The sequence below is a fragment of the Leopardus geoffroyi genome, chromosome A2 (assembly GCF_018350155.1).
Source record: "Leopardus geoffroyi isolate Oge1 chromosome A2, O.geoffroyi_Oge1_pat1.0, whole genome shotgun sequence".
In the NCBI taxonomy this organism is placed as follows: domain Eukaryota; kingdom Metazoa; phylum Chordata; class Mammalia; order Carnivora; family Felidae; genus Leopardus; species Leopardus geoffroyi.
The window spans coordinates 58129569-58146188 of record NC_059331.1 but is presented as its reverse complement, the minus strand read 5'-3'; the positions used below and the strand labels follow the sequence as shown (position 1 = coordinate 58146188).

The 16620-nt window shown below is 42.3% G+C and overlaps 1 protein-coding gene across 7 annotated transcripts in view; it reads left to right on the top strand.

Annotated features, from left to right (window-relative positions):
- KBTBD12 (kelch repeat and BTB domain containing 12) overlaps positions 1-16620 on the top strand; it is a 76099-nt gene that overhangs the window by 46681 nt on the left and 12798 nt on the right. For 6 of the 7 annotated variants that reach the window (XR_006716091.1, XR_006716089.1, XM_045494017.1 and 3 more), the window contains one exon: positions 5501-5698. The exons of the other annotated variant lie outside the window; for it this stretch is intronic. Coding sequence is in view for 4 of the 6 variants with exons in the window: in XM_045494017.1 (XP_045349973.1) it covers positions 5501-5698 (198 nt within the window). In the remaining 2 variants the exon portion in view is untranslated. The remainder of the gene's footprint in view (positions 1-5500; positions 5699-16620) is intronic. 7 annotated transcript variants of the gene reach the window in all.

Sequence of the window (16620 nt, the reverse complement as noted above, 5' to 3'; positions counted from 1 at the left end):
AGCTGCCTACATTTCCAGTGGGAAGTGTATTTCTCTCTCTCTCTCTCTCTCTCTCTCTCTCTCAATGTGGAAATGTATTGTTTTTTAATTTTTTTAGGTTATTCATTTATTTTAAAAGAAACAGACACAGCACAAGTCGGGGAGGAGCAGAGAGACAGGAGAGAGAATCCCAAGCAGGCTCCATGCTGGCAGTGCAGAGCCCAAGGCGGGGCTTGAACCCATGAGACTGTGACATCATGACCTGAGCTGAAACCAAGAGTCTGACACTTAACAGACTGAGCCACGCAGGTGTCCCTGGAAATGTATTTCTAATTCCAGTGGAAATGTAAGACATTTCAAACACATGATTTGCCCTCAAGCAAAATCAAGCTTTTCACAATCAAGAACTTTTCAGCTCTTTTATTTGATTTTCAAGCTAATATGTTTTGAGGAGCAAATTAAATGCAGACAGATGATTGTTTTCTTAGCCTGGTGAGAAAAAAACTGGCAAAGGACAGTAAAGGGTTAGCAGGTGAAGAGAATGGCCTTATTACAAGTGAGGACTGTCAGACCATGTTCTGGGAGCCAAGGCACAACACAGATAAGCAGTGCCTGGCATCACCCGGAATTTTGTAAACGGCAGATAAGCCTGCTTTCAACCCAGTCCTCAAGGACTTTTTTCTCAAAATACCCAAGATGCCTGTGTTAGACTAAGAAAGGAACAAGATCGCATCTCCTAGGGTCTTAGGCTCCAAATCGGGAACTCTAAAATGAGAGTAGAAAAAAACTCGGAGAGCAGACAACTCAAGTGAGAACAAAATCGTCACAGGCATTCTATCAGCAGTGAATAGATCGCATTTGACACGCAAGTCAGAAAGTAGCCCATCCACTCAGACGGGTGGGCCAGCTTCGCTCCTGGAAACCTGCTCACTGCAAAATCCTTTTCTGGCTTTTAGGATATCACTTGATAGCCCCTGCCTCTCTCAGACGTTCATGACCAAATTAATTCCTCTAAATCTTGTCAGGGAGCTTTTCTCCTCATGATGGCTGAGATGATGGCTCAGCCTACTTTGCAGACCCCTGACCTCCTGAAGACGAAACTTTTAAGAGAGATTTGACCATACAGTCAAATCAACCATAGACGTAGCAAACAGTTAAATTGAGAAGAAGCTAACATAAGATTTCAGCAACTTCGGTGACCACTGGCTTACTTACCCAACATTGCAGAACATGCAGGAGAAAGAATTCACACTGCCTGCCAGCCACTTTGTTTACATACAGTACAGGAGAATAAAGAAAATTCCCATAGGAATGCCTGTGAATAGATACACAGCAAACGCAAGTACCTCCTTACCCCTCTTCCCCTTTACATAGTTATATAATAACGTAATCGTTGCCACAACTTATGACATTGGTATTATTATCCTTAATTTACAGATGAGAAAACTGAGGCTTGGGGAAATCATATTGACCCAAGTTACCAGCTAGTAAGTGGCGACCCAAGCATGTAAACCAGAGTCTGGCTGTTTCCAAAAGCCCACGTGTTTTTCCTGCGTCATAAGGGAGCTTACAACACCAAAGATATTTACTAAAGCTTGTTTCTAAAGCATCTTTAGCAACGCAAGTAACTTTGGGAGCTTGTCAGAGCCATTACACAATCCCCTTCCTCTTTTGGATCTAGCCCAGGGAAGAATAGAGTAAGTCTGCCACCTGAAGGCTACCCGTCAGGGCAGATGCTGGGAGCCAGCCCCATTGCAGGCAGGGTGCTGTGGACAGGGAGTCCTTGGAGGGGGTTAGAGAAGTGCTACTCCCCTCTGCCCTCAGCCACCTCCCCGCCAGGCCACAGAAGAGAAGGAATCTGTAGCAGCCAAACCCAAGAAGAGCGGGTCTTCATTTTTGTAGAAACAAAAATGAGGAGAGGCAGAAACTGTCCTCTTCTATAATTTCCACCCACTGAAAAAACCCTAAGGAGTATAGTTTGCACTTGAGGTCAATTTGGGGATGACTCCCAAAGCTGATTTCTATTCATTTGCCTGTTTTGAATAAAGAAAAGTCAGGCTGAGATGTTCTGATAGCATATAAATTAAAGATATGGAGGTATCTCATTGAAATTCTAAAGATGTGCTGATCCTACCCTAGATTTCTCTCATCAAAAGAGTTCTCTTGTGGTGCCGCTGCTGACTTATTAATAAAGATCACGCTTTTATTTGATTATTTATCTAATCAGGATTCACCTTCAGTTTAAGCTCATTAAGTCTGCTGTTACAGAGTGACGCTCTAAGTGTGCTTGATGGTGGGATTACATCCAAGTGAGACAGGGAACATATTCACGCGTTAATGGTCAGGAGCAAAGACAATGTCCTGTAAGCCATGTGGCACCCGCGAGCGGAGCGTGCACGCGGTCTGCCAACCAAACAGAAAGGGCACATGTCTCCAAGAGCAGAGTGAGGGCTGCACGCGATAATTAAGTGCATTTAGTACCAGAATAACAAAAATGGCAAGCGCTCCGATTATTCCAAAAACCAAGAGAATACTACCATTCTTCACACACATTATGTTGGGAAAGCTTTTCGAATGGGCTCTTAGTGAAACTTCTAAGTTCTGTTCAGGATGCTGGGTGCTGCGCCTGCCCCCAGCCTGACTCCCAGTGGCTCACATTTAACCTGCTTGCTTCCACTTGTTCATAAGTTTTCCAAAGTGGTTGTAACATAAACCAGCCTAATAATACCTCTCCTGGGTCTTTGCAGAGCAGGTAACTAAGTCATCTCGTTCTTACCTGATGGGTAGTTGCCAGGTTTAGCTGCTGGTGATAAATCCTCTTCTTGAAGGCCGTCTTGCCCCACACATAGGAAATTCCACTTCTTGTTGGCCTAAGACACCTCTGACTACCACAGTGCCACACTGAAAGAGAGCCCGTGAACAGCAGAGCCGTGCAGTTAGCCAAGGCCAGCGCGTCCCCTCCTTGGAAACGCTGCGGCCCAGACTTGGCACTGGAATGGGCTAAATTATTTATCTGGTCGGATACGAGAGAAAGCAACTAGGAGCTTCCTGAGCTGATAGTCTCTTTCCCTGGATTCATACTGAGACAGGAAACAGGCCAGGCTCCATCAGCAAAGAGGGGGGATAAAAAAAATGGAATCTTCCTCCAAAGTCCTCGGCCATCACCTCTCCTGCCTGGCGTAGGTCCCGACCAGGGTGAAAATAAGCTGTTCCCATCAATCTCCTTGAATTCTTTGAGCACTGGGTGTGAGGCATTGTGAGATATGAGGTGTAAAAAGCAACCTTTGCCCTCAGTGAGCTTACGATACATCCACTTGGACAGAGAAAGCAGAGGAAGAGTTAAATTTCTCATTCATTCATTCATTCATTCGTTCCAGGCACCCATGTGTCAGACACTGTGCTAGGTATGAAGAAAGACTGAAAAAAAAACAGGCGGTGATGAAAATACCATCTGACTAGTACAACGATGGGCAAAAGGTGTGAAGTAACAGTGAAAGAAAAAAGGCCATGAAATGGTATCTGATTAAATTCTCAGTAAGTGGTACGTGAGGTAAATGCCAGGAGATCAGAGCAGCTCAGTTTAGGTTTTTTGATGCTGCTGTAAACAACACAGCCAAGCCCCAGCCAACATGACTCTTCTGGACCCCCGAAACAGGAAGGAGATTGGTCATGCAGAGCAGGGTTGTCAGATTCGGTCAGCATGGAAGGAGGTCACCCATGAGAGGAGTGTCTGTCCTTCCGGGAAATTCACCTCTGCCTCAGGAGCCATCCTTCAGGTCAAGAAACATGGCCCTGGCGGCAAAGACCTTTCACTGTGGGACTTCGGAGGAGAGAAAAAAAAAAGATCACCTACAAACGAGTGTTTCTTATTACAGTATATTAGAAATTCTTATACGATTACTTTTCCCATGAAGGGCTGGACTTAAAATCATAACTATGTAAATGATATATCTGTTACTTGTCACAGACTCTGGACCTCTGAGTCTAATTGTATCTCTTCTAAGTTACCTGTCATGATGTTGTCTACCTATTTATTTGCATACATGACCCTTTGTGTCTCGTTAATTTCATTTAAAAAATTTTTAAGGTTTATTTTATTTTTTAAGAGAGAGACAGAGCATGGGCAGGGGAGGAGCAGAGAGAGAGAGGAGACAGAATCTGAAGCAGGCTCCAGGCTCTGAGCTGACAGCACAGAGCCCAATGTGGGGCTCCAACCCACGAACCATGAGATCATGACCTGAGCCGAAGTCGGACATTTAACCCACTGAGCCACCCAGGTGCCCCTCCACCTCATTAATTTCTTAAGAGCAAGAAACATGCCTTATTCATTTCCCTAAACTTATTATAATTTAGCACATTGCCTTGATAAAATAGGCAACCAGTGAATAGCTGTTGAATGACCTGTATCATCCAAAAATGGAACAAGCCCTGGGCATTTGGGTTTGGAGCCTTTCTTTGACCTCAAACTTGAAATTCATTAAAGGAGATCCCTTCCCTCATGGGGAAAAGTTCATGCAACTTAAGAAGAGAGGAAGAGACAAGCTTACAATGATGAAGAATGGAAAGGATGCATCCCTACTAGCAGATTAGTGAAATCATTGCTAACACTCAACAGAAAGACAGATGTCAGAGTTGAGTTACCCTCACATTCAAACCTGAAATTCTTATTCTAAGGGCGATGCTCATTGTGTGAACCAGTGTTGGAAGTTGTAGAACATAAAAGGGAATCAGCCTCATGCATAGCACAAACATACAGAACACTATGAATAAAAATGATGTTAACTTTGGGTATGGAGTACGGAGCAGACATCACTACTGCTTGGAAATTATCTGAGGGGCACCTGGGTAGCTCAATCGGTTGAGCATCAGACTTCGACTCAGGTCATGATCTCATGGTTCATGAGTTCGAGCCCCGTGTCGGACTCTGTGCTGACAACTCAGAGCCTGGAGCCTGCTTCGGATTCTGTGTCTCTCTTTCTCTCTGCCCCTCCCCTGCTCGTGCTCTCTCTGTCAAAAATAAACATTAAAAAAAAAAAAAAAGATGGGGTGCCTGGGTGGCTCAGTCAGTTAGGTGTCTGACTTTGACTCAACTCATGATCTTACGGTTCATGGGTTTGAGCTGCACATTGGGCTCCATGCTGACGGCTCAGAGCCTGGAACCTGCTCCCGATTCTGTGTCTCCTTCTCTCTCTGCCCCTCCCCCGCTGGCACTCTGTCTCCCTCTCTCTCTAAAAAAAAAAAAAAAAAAAAAAAAAAAAACATAAAAAGAAAGAAAGAAAGAAAGAAAGAAAGAAAGAAAGAAAATAAAAGAACGAAAGAAAGAAAATGAAAGAAAGAAAGAAAGAAAGAAAGAAAGAAAGAAAGAGCAAGCAAAGGAAAGAAATTATCTGAGAAGTAGCACCAAGCAAGGAAAAGTCAAAGGCCTGTAAATGTGTGATACAAACTGTAGCAGGAAGGGGGTGCTAACCACGATGAAGGTGCAGTTCTTGGTCATCTGATTTCTGTGTATCATTCTCTGTAGGTGGAATTGGCTGTGTAGGTCGAGACAAAGGCCAGGTTCGAAAGTGCCTCGATGTGGTAGAGATCTATAATCCTGATGGAGACTTCTGGAGAGAGGGTCCACCTATGCCAAGTCCTCTGCTCTCCCTTCGAACCAATTCTACCAACGCAGGAGCAGTGGATGGGAAGCTCTATGTCTGCGGGGGATTCCACGGAGCAGGTACCGATCCAATTTTAAATGTTTTATCACCTCCGCCGGTGTTGGCTTTAAACCCCCTTAACTGACCCAGCCCCCAAAGGATAATCCAGACAGCAGGGTGAGCCTGGGAAGAAGCCTGGCCTTCAGAATTCAGTGGCCTGGAGCCTCTCACCAAGCTCTGAACTGGGTTTTCACAGCTGCAAAATGGAACCGCCACCCCCACAGGCTATTTTAAGAGTTAAATGAGATCCAGTTTATAATGTATCTGGCCTACAGCAGTCACTCAGTAAATATTAGCCGAATATGAGGAGAGGAGAAGTGGGAGAGCAAGTCTAAGGCCTGACTGCAGGGCTAACAAGAGATTTGAGAACATGAAGACCAGGCAGAAATAGAGCCATGGCCGGACTGTTGGGTTTCATCACTGTCTTTAATGACCAAGAGATCCCACCCTCAGAGGACACTCTTATTCGTCCTCCACGACTACCACTTGAAATCAATTGCTTGAAAGCATTTCTAAATACACATGTATTTATTACCACACTTAGTTCCCACATACCAGATTATACCGTCACTGCAAAGCACAGTATGGATTTAGAATTTTTAATGTAACAACAATTGTTGAAATAGGCACCAATCTCATAAGCAACTGTCTCCAAAGTTATTTCGCCGCACCAGTAAATACGGCGGAATGCAGGTATATTGAAATGACGAACTGTTCAATTCTAACCTCACTGATAGAAGCGCTAGGCCAGTATATATCCATGAATAGCATGCCTCCAGAGCACTTAAAACTTTGGAAGGGGGCCAGATTAAAATAAAGCTGACACTGCAGCAGAGCAAAGCCTTTTATAAGCCCACCTTCATTTTTAATGCACATAATTAGATGTAAGTGAAGAATGAAGTTTTCATTACCAACCACAAGAGGAGATGGATAGACTGAATACAAGTGGGCCTTATTTGCCCCTTGATTCAAACAAATCTCCTGTAAAAAGATATTTTTCTGGGCGCCTGGGTGGCTCAGTCGGTTAAGCGTCCGACTTCAGCTCAGGTCATGATCTCGCGGTCCGTGAGTTCGAGCCCCGGTTCGGGCTCTGTGCTGACAGCTCAGAGCCTGAAGCCTGCTTGGATTCTATGTCTCCCTCTCTCTCTGCCCCTCCCCCGTTCTCTCTCTCTCTCTCTCTCTCTCTCTCTCTGTCAAAAATAAATAAACATTTAAAAAAATTTTTTTTAAAAAGATATTTTTCAGATAATCTGGAAAATGTTAATATGGACTGGAGAATTAGATGGTATTCGAGAATTGTTAATTGTTCGGTTATGATAATAATGGCTTCGTGGTTTTATATAAAGGAGAAAGGAAAAAAGAGAAATGTTAACAATTAGAGATCATCTAGAAGTATTTATGGGTGTCAGTGATATGCTGTCTGAAATTGGCTTTAATCTACTCCGGCAAAGACTTGTTAAAAAGTGATTGGGGTGAGGGGGGCAAGAACAGATTTTATAGCATTGGTAAAGTGTTGCTAATTGGTAAAGCTAGATAATGGATACACTGGGGTGTTATTTTACTACTTTCGTGTATGTTTGAGTATTCCCATAATAAAAAGCTTTAATTTTCCTTTCTCTGTCTGTTCTTCAGAGGACTTTCCAAAGAGGTTTTTTAAAAAGTGCTTTTAATATCTTTTATGTTAAACTGCACATGCTTGTGTCATCTATCACAGTAGCCAAGAACCCTGGCTCAGGAAGGAGATGTATAAGTGCCCCCAGGTTCAAGCTCTGTGTGTAAGAAGGGTACAAGTACGGAGTCAGGAGAGAGATTCCAGCTGCTGGATCCACACACCCACCAGGGCTCTCCTCCCGCTGGGATCACAGGCCTCCTCTTCATCCCCTGGCTTTTGGCTTTCTCTTCACCAGGAGAATACAAAGGATGGCCTCAGAACATCCAGAGGAGTGGGTGGCAGTTAGTGTCTAAAGACCGAGAAGATAATTCTGTTTTGTCTCCTTTCTTTATCTTTTCATTCCTTGTATAATACTGACTTAGAGAACTGATAACCTCCAACTTTTCAAATGGTCTATCCTCATACTATGAGCCAACCTCTTTTCTTGGTACTACAGGGGACTAATAAGGCTCTCAGCCAGAGGGAAAGGGATTTACCATATGAGCTCTCAAAGTCCATTTTAATTATTTGGTCCTAACGTGATGGATTGTCTGGGATTAGCTGAATGAATCATTCCTGGGGTTTATGAAAAATAGAGCAATTGTATAATAGCATGCCCGTTATGAACCAGAAACTTCAGCATCAGATCCAAAAACAGGCACTGGATTTCCTCTCCTTGTGTGACACAAACCTAGTCATTCCATTTATTTATTCAGAAAACCACAGTCAAGCAACGAATGTCTCATAATCTGTGTAGTTGATTCAGGAAAAAGGCGATTGAAACATGAAGCCGAGACCATGAAGACTGGCTGGAAGCAAGGAGGAGCCAGTCTCCTGCCCCACTCTCAGTAATGACACAGAGCCCCTGCTCACCCCAGTGGAGACCGAAGCTGAGGCCGGGAGTGGAGGGCAAGCACTCGCTACTAAAACAGGCAGGCTGAGCGAAAATTGCACACTGAATATTGAGACACCACCTTTCTTCCCTCCCTGGCTCCCGGAATGTGGGCAGCCTTAGCCTCCAGCAGGGGGCCGGGAGACTTGTCTTCGGGGACCTGACCAGCCCCAAAATAAAGCATAAGTCAAGTCACCCTGTGGAGAACCTCACAGAGAAAGTTTCCATGGCATTCCATGGCATCCCACTCTCTCTTTTTTTTTTTTTTTTTTTTTTTTTTTTTTGAGAGGAGAGAGAGACAGAGACAGAGACAGAGAGCACCAACAGAGGAAGGGCAGAGAGAGAGAGAGAGAGAGAGAGAGAGAGAATCCCAAACAGACCCCACGCCCCATGCAGAGCCCGACACGGGGCTCAATCTCGTGACTTGAGATCATGACCTGAGCCAAAACCAAGAGTCAGATGCTTAACCAACTGAGCCACCCAGGCGCCCCCATAGCAGCAGTATTTTTAACAGCCCAAAAGTAGAAACAACCCAAGTGTCTATCAACTAATGAATGCACAAAGGAAATACGGTACATTCACACAATGGAATATTATTTGACACTAAGAAGGAATGGAGTCCTAACATATACTACAAGGTAAATGAACCTTGAAAACATTATGCTAAGTAAAAGAAAGCCGTCACAGATGACCCTGTACGGTTCCATTTCTATGAAATGTGCAGAATAGGCAAATGCATAAAGATAGAAAGTGGATTTGTGCTTGTCAGGGGGAATCAGGAACAAGAAATGACTGCCAGTGGGTACGGGGTACAAGGTTTCTTTTTGAGGTGACAAAAATGTTTTGAAATTAGATGCTGGTGATGGTTGCATAGCTCTGTGAATACACTAAAATACACTGAATTACACATTTTTTAAAGATGAATTGTATGGCATGTAGATCATATCTCAATAATGCTGTTATTAAGGAAAAAGAGGCTCTTCCTCTCTCTCCCCCCAAAGTAATTGGCTCTTGTGTTTGACACTAATAAGGAGAATTAGCTGAACTGCCCACAGGAGAGTGCAGTGGAGGGGAGTTCTTTGTGCGGAAGAGGCAGAAATGGCTCTATCCAGGGACAGAAATGTTAAGTTTCCAGAGACAGAGAGACAGTGGTGGCAGGTGACACCTAGTGGCGGGAACTTATTCCTGCTCATAAAAGCCTCCAGGAGGAGATGGCATCATGGCCTTAGGAACTTGCAAAGGATCCCTGTGTCGATGACACAGAAATCCTGCCTTTTTGAGAAAGCGCCAGCAGGAGAGGGACAGAGAGAGGGGGACAGAAGATCCGAAGCGTGTTCTGCGCTGACAGCAGTGAGTCCGATGCAGGGCTCGAATTCCGAACCGTGAGATCATGTCCCGAGCCAAAGTGGGACTCTCAACTCACTGAGCCACCCAGGCACCCCCAGAAGTCCTACCTTTCGAGGGACCAAGTGAGCTTGGAGAGGAAGCATCCCGTGTTTTCTAGCTCCAGTGAGCACCCAGGATTCTTGAATACCCCGGGAGTAGGAGCTGCTCCCAGGGTTCAGCTGGCTTCCTGCTGACAGAGCCCCCACTTTGGCTCTTGTTCCAGCTACTAGCTCTTTGAGACTCGCCTGCATCTTCCTCCCAGCCTCTGGTTTTAGTTGTTTCCCCCTAAGTCTCTGGGGCAGGGCCCCCTCACCTTTTACCCCCACAGCAGCCAGTTGGTACCTGCACTTATTTGCAGTCTGTAGCTACTCTTGCAATCCTTCCAAGGTAACATAGGAACGCCTTGAGCGAGCTGAGGGAGCGCACCTCTTCTCCACTTTGGCTCCATGCTGGCTACCAGAGTGGGTAGAGCTCTGGGCAGAGAGTTTCTGCCAGAGTCCAGCCGTAAGGCCCTTCTGCTTCCAGTCCCCCTTAACCCACCTGACTCATTTGCACCATCTTCCCTGGATAATTCTAGGGGAGCCAGGAAGCTGCTTCTTCTCTGCCCAGGACCAGAGAAGCTCTCTGCCTTTTCCCTGTCCCTGGCAGGAATTTCTCGCAAACCACCCCTCTGTCTTCTCTCATTCAGCACGGGGCCCAGCCCTAAAGGGAGAAAGGCTGCCAAGGACAAACTTGAATAATCAAAAAGAGGAACCACGTTGGGAAGTATTTCAAAAAATTAATTACCCCACTAACAAATGTAGAATCAAATGGACATCTAAGACTTACTTGGTGTTGACTTTGCAAGGAGCCGTTGTGAGCACTTTGCATATGTTAATTTACACCAATCTCACTGTGACCTGTCTGTGAGGTAGATGTTGTCATTACCTTTACAGACCACTGAGAAACAAGCCACCTAAAGAGGTCACACAGAGGGTACGTGTTGATTCTGGGATTCAAAATTCAGATAGTCTGGCCCCACCATTTGTATTGTGTTTTTTTAACCAGGAAGCTAAATTGTCTCTCCATGCCAGACAAGTTAAATCAGAATATTTGGGTCTGGGGCCTAGACATCAATATTTTTTAAAAGCTCTTCAAAAAAAAAAAAAAAAGAGGTTAGAGTGGAAGAGAGCCAAAGCATAAGAGACTCTTAAAAACTGAGAACAAACTGAGGGTTGATGGGGAGTGGGAGGGGAGGGTGGGTGATGGGTATTGAGGAGGGCACCTTTTGGGATGAGCACTGGGTGTTGTATGGAAACCAATTTGACAATAAACTTCATATATTGAAAAAAATAAAAAATAAAATAAAAGCTCTTCAGATTGTTCTAATATGCAGTGGTTCAAATGAGAACCACTGCCCTGGCTGATGTCCATTGTTCATTCATTCAACAAACCTTTATTGAATGACTTCTAGATAAGCCCTAGAGAACCAATATATGCAGTCCCAGCCCTGAAGGGGCTAAGCGAGGACCAAATAGGGAGTTGCTACCGTAGTAGAACAATGCTTTCAGTCAGAGGCTTAGAAAGTAGCTGTGTTCCTTAGAGAAATAGCCCGTTCCAGGTGTGGAACATGAAAATGGTGAGCTGAGCTTGGGATGTCCTGTTATACCAGAAAGCAGGTGAACTATCAAAGACTTAAGGGAGTCCCATCAAAAGACAGACAAGCCAGTGTAAAAGGGCAGTCCGTGGCCAAATTTGAAATAACTTGAACATCAAAAATCATAATTGACTATAATTGATTGAATGAATAATAAATGTAGAAGGAATGATAGAAGAGTACATATAATAATTGGTTCTGGCAAATCATCAGCGGATGCTAAAAGCATTGATTGAAAGGTTATGAAGAACAGGATATGTACATGACACCAAAGTATTAGCCTAATAATACGAATAATACCAATACTAACCACAATTCTAATTAATACTAATTACAATGAGGAAAAATATATACTCTTACAGTGGTGAAATTGGATGGCTACCGTTGCAACCAAATAATCATCATTTAAAATGGGATAATTTTATAGTACAGTTGACCCTTAAACAATGTGGAGTTAGGGTACCAACCCCCCCGTGCAGTCAAAAATCCACATATAACTTCTGACTCTCCAAAAACCTAACTAGTAGCCTACACTCTTGACCAGAAGCCTTACCGATAACATAAGCAGTCAATTAACACATATTGTGTATATGTGTTATATGCTAAAATAATTGTATTAAGATAAGCTACAGAAAATAAAATGTTAAGAAATCATAATAAGGAGAAGATACATTTATAGTACTTGCTATGCTTATTGAAACAAGTCTGCATATAAGTAGTCCCATGCAATTCAAACCCAGGTTGTTCAAGAATGAGTGTATTTTCTTTCTGTGTAATACAGTAGGAAGGATTCTTGCCCACCTACCACCACCAAAATGATTAACTCCTGTGTAATCAAGCCTCTAAACTTCCAATCTATAGGGAATACAAGGGAGAAGAACAGGTTAAATGACCCTATGAGAAACAGATAAATTCAGAATGTAGACATTCAACAAGAAAACTGGCCCAGATACTCAAAAAAGTTAATGTCATGGGGAAAAAAAGATGGTTCCATCCTAAGTGAAAAGAGATCAGAGGGACATAAAAACCAAATACAAAATGTGAGCATTTATTGGATTCTGATTGAAAAGAACGACAATGTAGACATTTTGGGGAAATCAGAACACGGACAGAATATTACTTAATGGGATAGAATAATGTTTTTTCATAGGTATAATGGTATTGTAATTATGTAAAGGAATATCTTTATTCTTAGAAGAAGCGTGAAGGGGTGAAGTGTCATGTCTGAAACTAATTTTTAAGGGTTTCAGAAAAAGAAAATGCGTGTTCATGTGTACACATGAGGGAGGCAGTAAAAATATGGAAAAATGTTAGCTACTATTGAATCCGGATGTAAAGTCTGAAGGTATTCATTGTACTCTTCTTTCAACTGTTTAAAATTTCTCAAAATAGAAAGTTGAGAAAGGAACAAACAACTTTGGTCACAACTACAGGATGAAATTCTGTTTTATCCCAGGACTATCGACAGAGAGAGATACACTGTGATTGAATTTGTCTGTTTTACTATTGCTATTTCAGCCCTCCCTGGAAAAGTTGTACTGAACTTGTGATACCTTGAAGGAGAGTTGCTACCTCTGGTTTTTGCTCCACATACACCACATATTTATACTGTATATGTCATATATGCCATTTGTATTCCAAAAACAATGGAGACAATTTAAAGAATAAGTGTAGGTGCAATGAAACTACAAACATGCTTAGTAATAAGTAGAGGGGGTAATTTTATCAGAAAACCTAAGTTAAGAAAAATTTCCAGAACTTAGCTCAGCTTCTTGGCCACCAAGGCAAAGAAGGAAAAATGATGGTTTCTGAAGCTCCTAATGATAGAGGCATGTAAGTGCCTCCTTCTACTGCTTCTCATCCAAGTCTGCCTGAATCTTTAATCTAATGGGAGTTCTCTGTGCTTCATGGAGTTTAATATCTGTGCCCTTCCCCAGATTAGGAACGTTTTCAGCTATAATTCGGTCACATTAACCTTCTGACCCTTTTTGTCTCTTCATCTTCTGGGACTCCTATGATACAAATGGTATTCCTCTTTAATAAGTTGCTGACTTCTCTAAGTCATGTATCGTGATCTTTTGCCTTTGTTTCCCTCTTTTTTTTTTCTGCTTCATTATTTTCCATAATTTTATCTTCTGTATCGCTAATTCGCTGCTCTGCTTCATCCGTTCTTGCTGTTTCAGCATCCATTCGAGATTGCATCTTGGTTGCGGCATTTTTAATTTTGGCCTGACTAGACTTTAATTCTTTTATCCCCGCAGAAAGGGATTCTCTGGTGTCTTCTGTGCTTTTTTCAACCTCAGCTACTATTATTACTATTTAAAATCATGGTTTTAAATTCTAGTTTAGACATCTTACGTATATCTGTGCTGATTAAATCCCTGACCGTCATTTCTTCTTGTTCTTTCTTTAGGTGTGAATTCCTCTGTCTTGTCATTTTGGAGGAAGAAAAAAATTAGTAACATAAACATTTTTAAATTTAAAACAAAATAAAAAAAAGTCAGATAAAGGAAGCTAGATCCTAGGTGTATTTCAGTTTGCTTGTTGAGGGAAGTGTGCCATGACTGGTGGAGTCCTTTGTCTCTGACTACAGTTTCATGTCTTCTGCCAGAATCCTTTGTCTCCTCCCAGAGTGACAAGATAATAAACTGCCTGCCTGATGAAGTGAAGCCAGGTTAATGATTCAGGCTCTATCCTGACTTATTTTCTTTCTCTTCCACTTGTGCCCTTCCCAGAGACCTTCCATGATACAGGGCAAGATGGTGCAACAGCCATCAATTTTACCCTGTTCTGCCTTTCCAGTCATCCAGCACTGTTCTCTAGATGCTAGAGCAATGGAGTGGGCCTCAGTTCATGTTCAGGCCATCAGAAAGGTAATATCCTCCAACTGGTGTGACCTCCTGTCACTAGAGAGCAAGAGGCTAACATGTCATCCTGAAATCCTGGGGTTACACCACATCAGCTCCTGTCCTGACTGCTAAGGGACTAACTCCTGTTCCACATCAGCTTTTCTTTCCACACCATTTGGCTTAATTTTCCATTTAAGTTTCCAATTAATAAAAATAATCATCTGCCTTAGGTTGAGCTCCTCCAAAATACATGCTGAGACAGGATTTGAGTTTACATAATTCTGGGAGGCATTAAGAGAGGAAAAAGATGGGAAAGTAGGGGGCCACAAGGGAAAATTAACTGACAGGTTACCGCCTTGGGCCACTGGCATTCAATCCCATTCGAAAACTTGGAGACAGTGTGGAACAGCCTCTGGGCTGTTCCTTACCAGAGGGTGCAGAATCTGAGGTATTTATCCTCAGATTGACTTCTTGGCACTCCCAACTTGCCGCACTTGAGTGGAGAGAAAATCCTCAGGCAAAAAGAGTAGCAGGTGGATGTAATCAGCATGTTCTGGAACAATGATCACAGAGGGGATATGGCTGACAGCTGATATGTCAGTGATATTACTGACAGAGTTTTCTACACCAGCCTAACCACCCACCTTTAAACAAAGAGGGTTTATTACTTTTAACTAAAAAGTTGCATCTGAGCAGATTCAGCTTCTGGTGATTTTAGCCGACTGTCACTGTTTTCATCTTGCACCAGCTTCTTCTTACCATGTAATCACTGGGTTCGCATTCTTTTTTCTAGAACACATCCAAGAATAGGAATGCAGCCTCTATGCTGTGTGCTGAGCTGGCATACAGATCTATATATGTTTTATAAGTTTTTGCAAGCTTTAAAGATTGACATTGATTTGTAAGCATGACATACAATTTTCTCTCCAATCTCAGCAAGCTGGGAAAGGCTGGGGAAGACTGCTATCAGCTGGACTGCAGGTAGCAGAAAGGCCTAGGATCCGTTACTGCCATTTGCAACATAGATATCACAACGCCCATGACAGAACAGAATTTGGGAAACTGTTGTTTTTTGTTTTTTGTTTTTCAAATTTTTAGTTAAATTCAAGTTAGTTAACATATAGTGTAATATTGGTTTCAGGAGAAGAATCTAGTGATTAATCACTCACATACAACACCCAGTGTTCATCCCAACAATTGCCCTCTTTAATGCCCATCACCCATTTAGCCCATCCCCCACCCACCTTCCTCCATTAATCCTCAGTTTGTTCTCTATAGTTAAGAGTCTCTTGTGGTTTGCTTCCCTCTCTCTTTTTTTCCCCTTCCCATATGTTCATCTGTTTTGTTTCTTAAATTGCACATATCTGAAAAAGGGTTAGTTTGCAAAATCTATAAAGAATTTATTAAACTCAATATCCAAAAAACAAATAATCCAGTTAAGAAATGGGCAGAAGACATGAATAGACATTTTTCCAAAGAAGGGAACTCTGTTCTTTTTAAAACTCACTTGGAGACAACTTCAAACTTACAGAAAAGTTGCAAAAATAAAAATAGCATACTGAGTACGCAGGTTCACCTGTCACTAACACATTGTCCCTTTTGCTTTATTTAGCATGTGCTTAGTCATTGAATCCATCTGGTCATAGTTATGTATATGTCATACATGCTGACAGATACATAACTTTGTTCTAATCATATGCGAGTAAGTTGCAAACATCATGCCCTTTAGCCCTAAATACTGGAGTGTGTGGAATACGAAGAATAAAATATTCTCTTACATAACCACAATATAACTAACAATTTTAGGAATTTTAACATTGATTCCATCCTTTTATTCTCTTCTTAGTATTCTAATTTTGTCGATTGACGTAATAACGTCCTTCATAGCATTTTTTCCTCTCGACACTATAAGCAGGTATTGCATTTTGTTTATATGTCTCTTCAGTTTCCTTAAATATGAAATATTTCTACATACATTATTTTACCTCTTATAACATTGATATTTTAAAGTGATGCAATCTTCCCCCTTTTTAAATAAAACATTCCTCTTCTGAGATCCAGCTGATGTTTCCTTGTGCTCAAACTCAGGTAATACTTTTCTGGCTAAAATATTACATATCCACTATGTCCTTCTCAGGGCATGACAAAAAGAGGCAAGTCAAGTCCATTACCCCTCACTGACAGTGAAGTTTTTATTTACCTGCTCAAGATATTGTCTAATTTCTCCAATGTATAATTCCTATTTTTCCCTTGCAACTAATGAGCAATGTGTGAGGAGATGCTTTAAAACCACACATTTAAATTTTTTCACTTAACAGTACCTCCCAGAAATCACTCCATATCAGGTAATAGAAATCATCCTTGCTCATTTTTACTGGCTAGTGTTCCATTGTGTTTATGTATCATAGGAACTCTGTTCTTTATTCTTTGCTAGGGCAACTCCCCAACATCTCTTTGGACCAAAAGCTAGGGCCATCTGCCTGATTTTAACAACAGATTGTAAACTGGGTTCCAGTCAAGATCAAGTA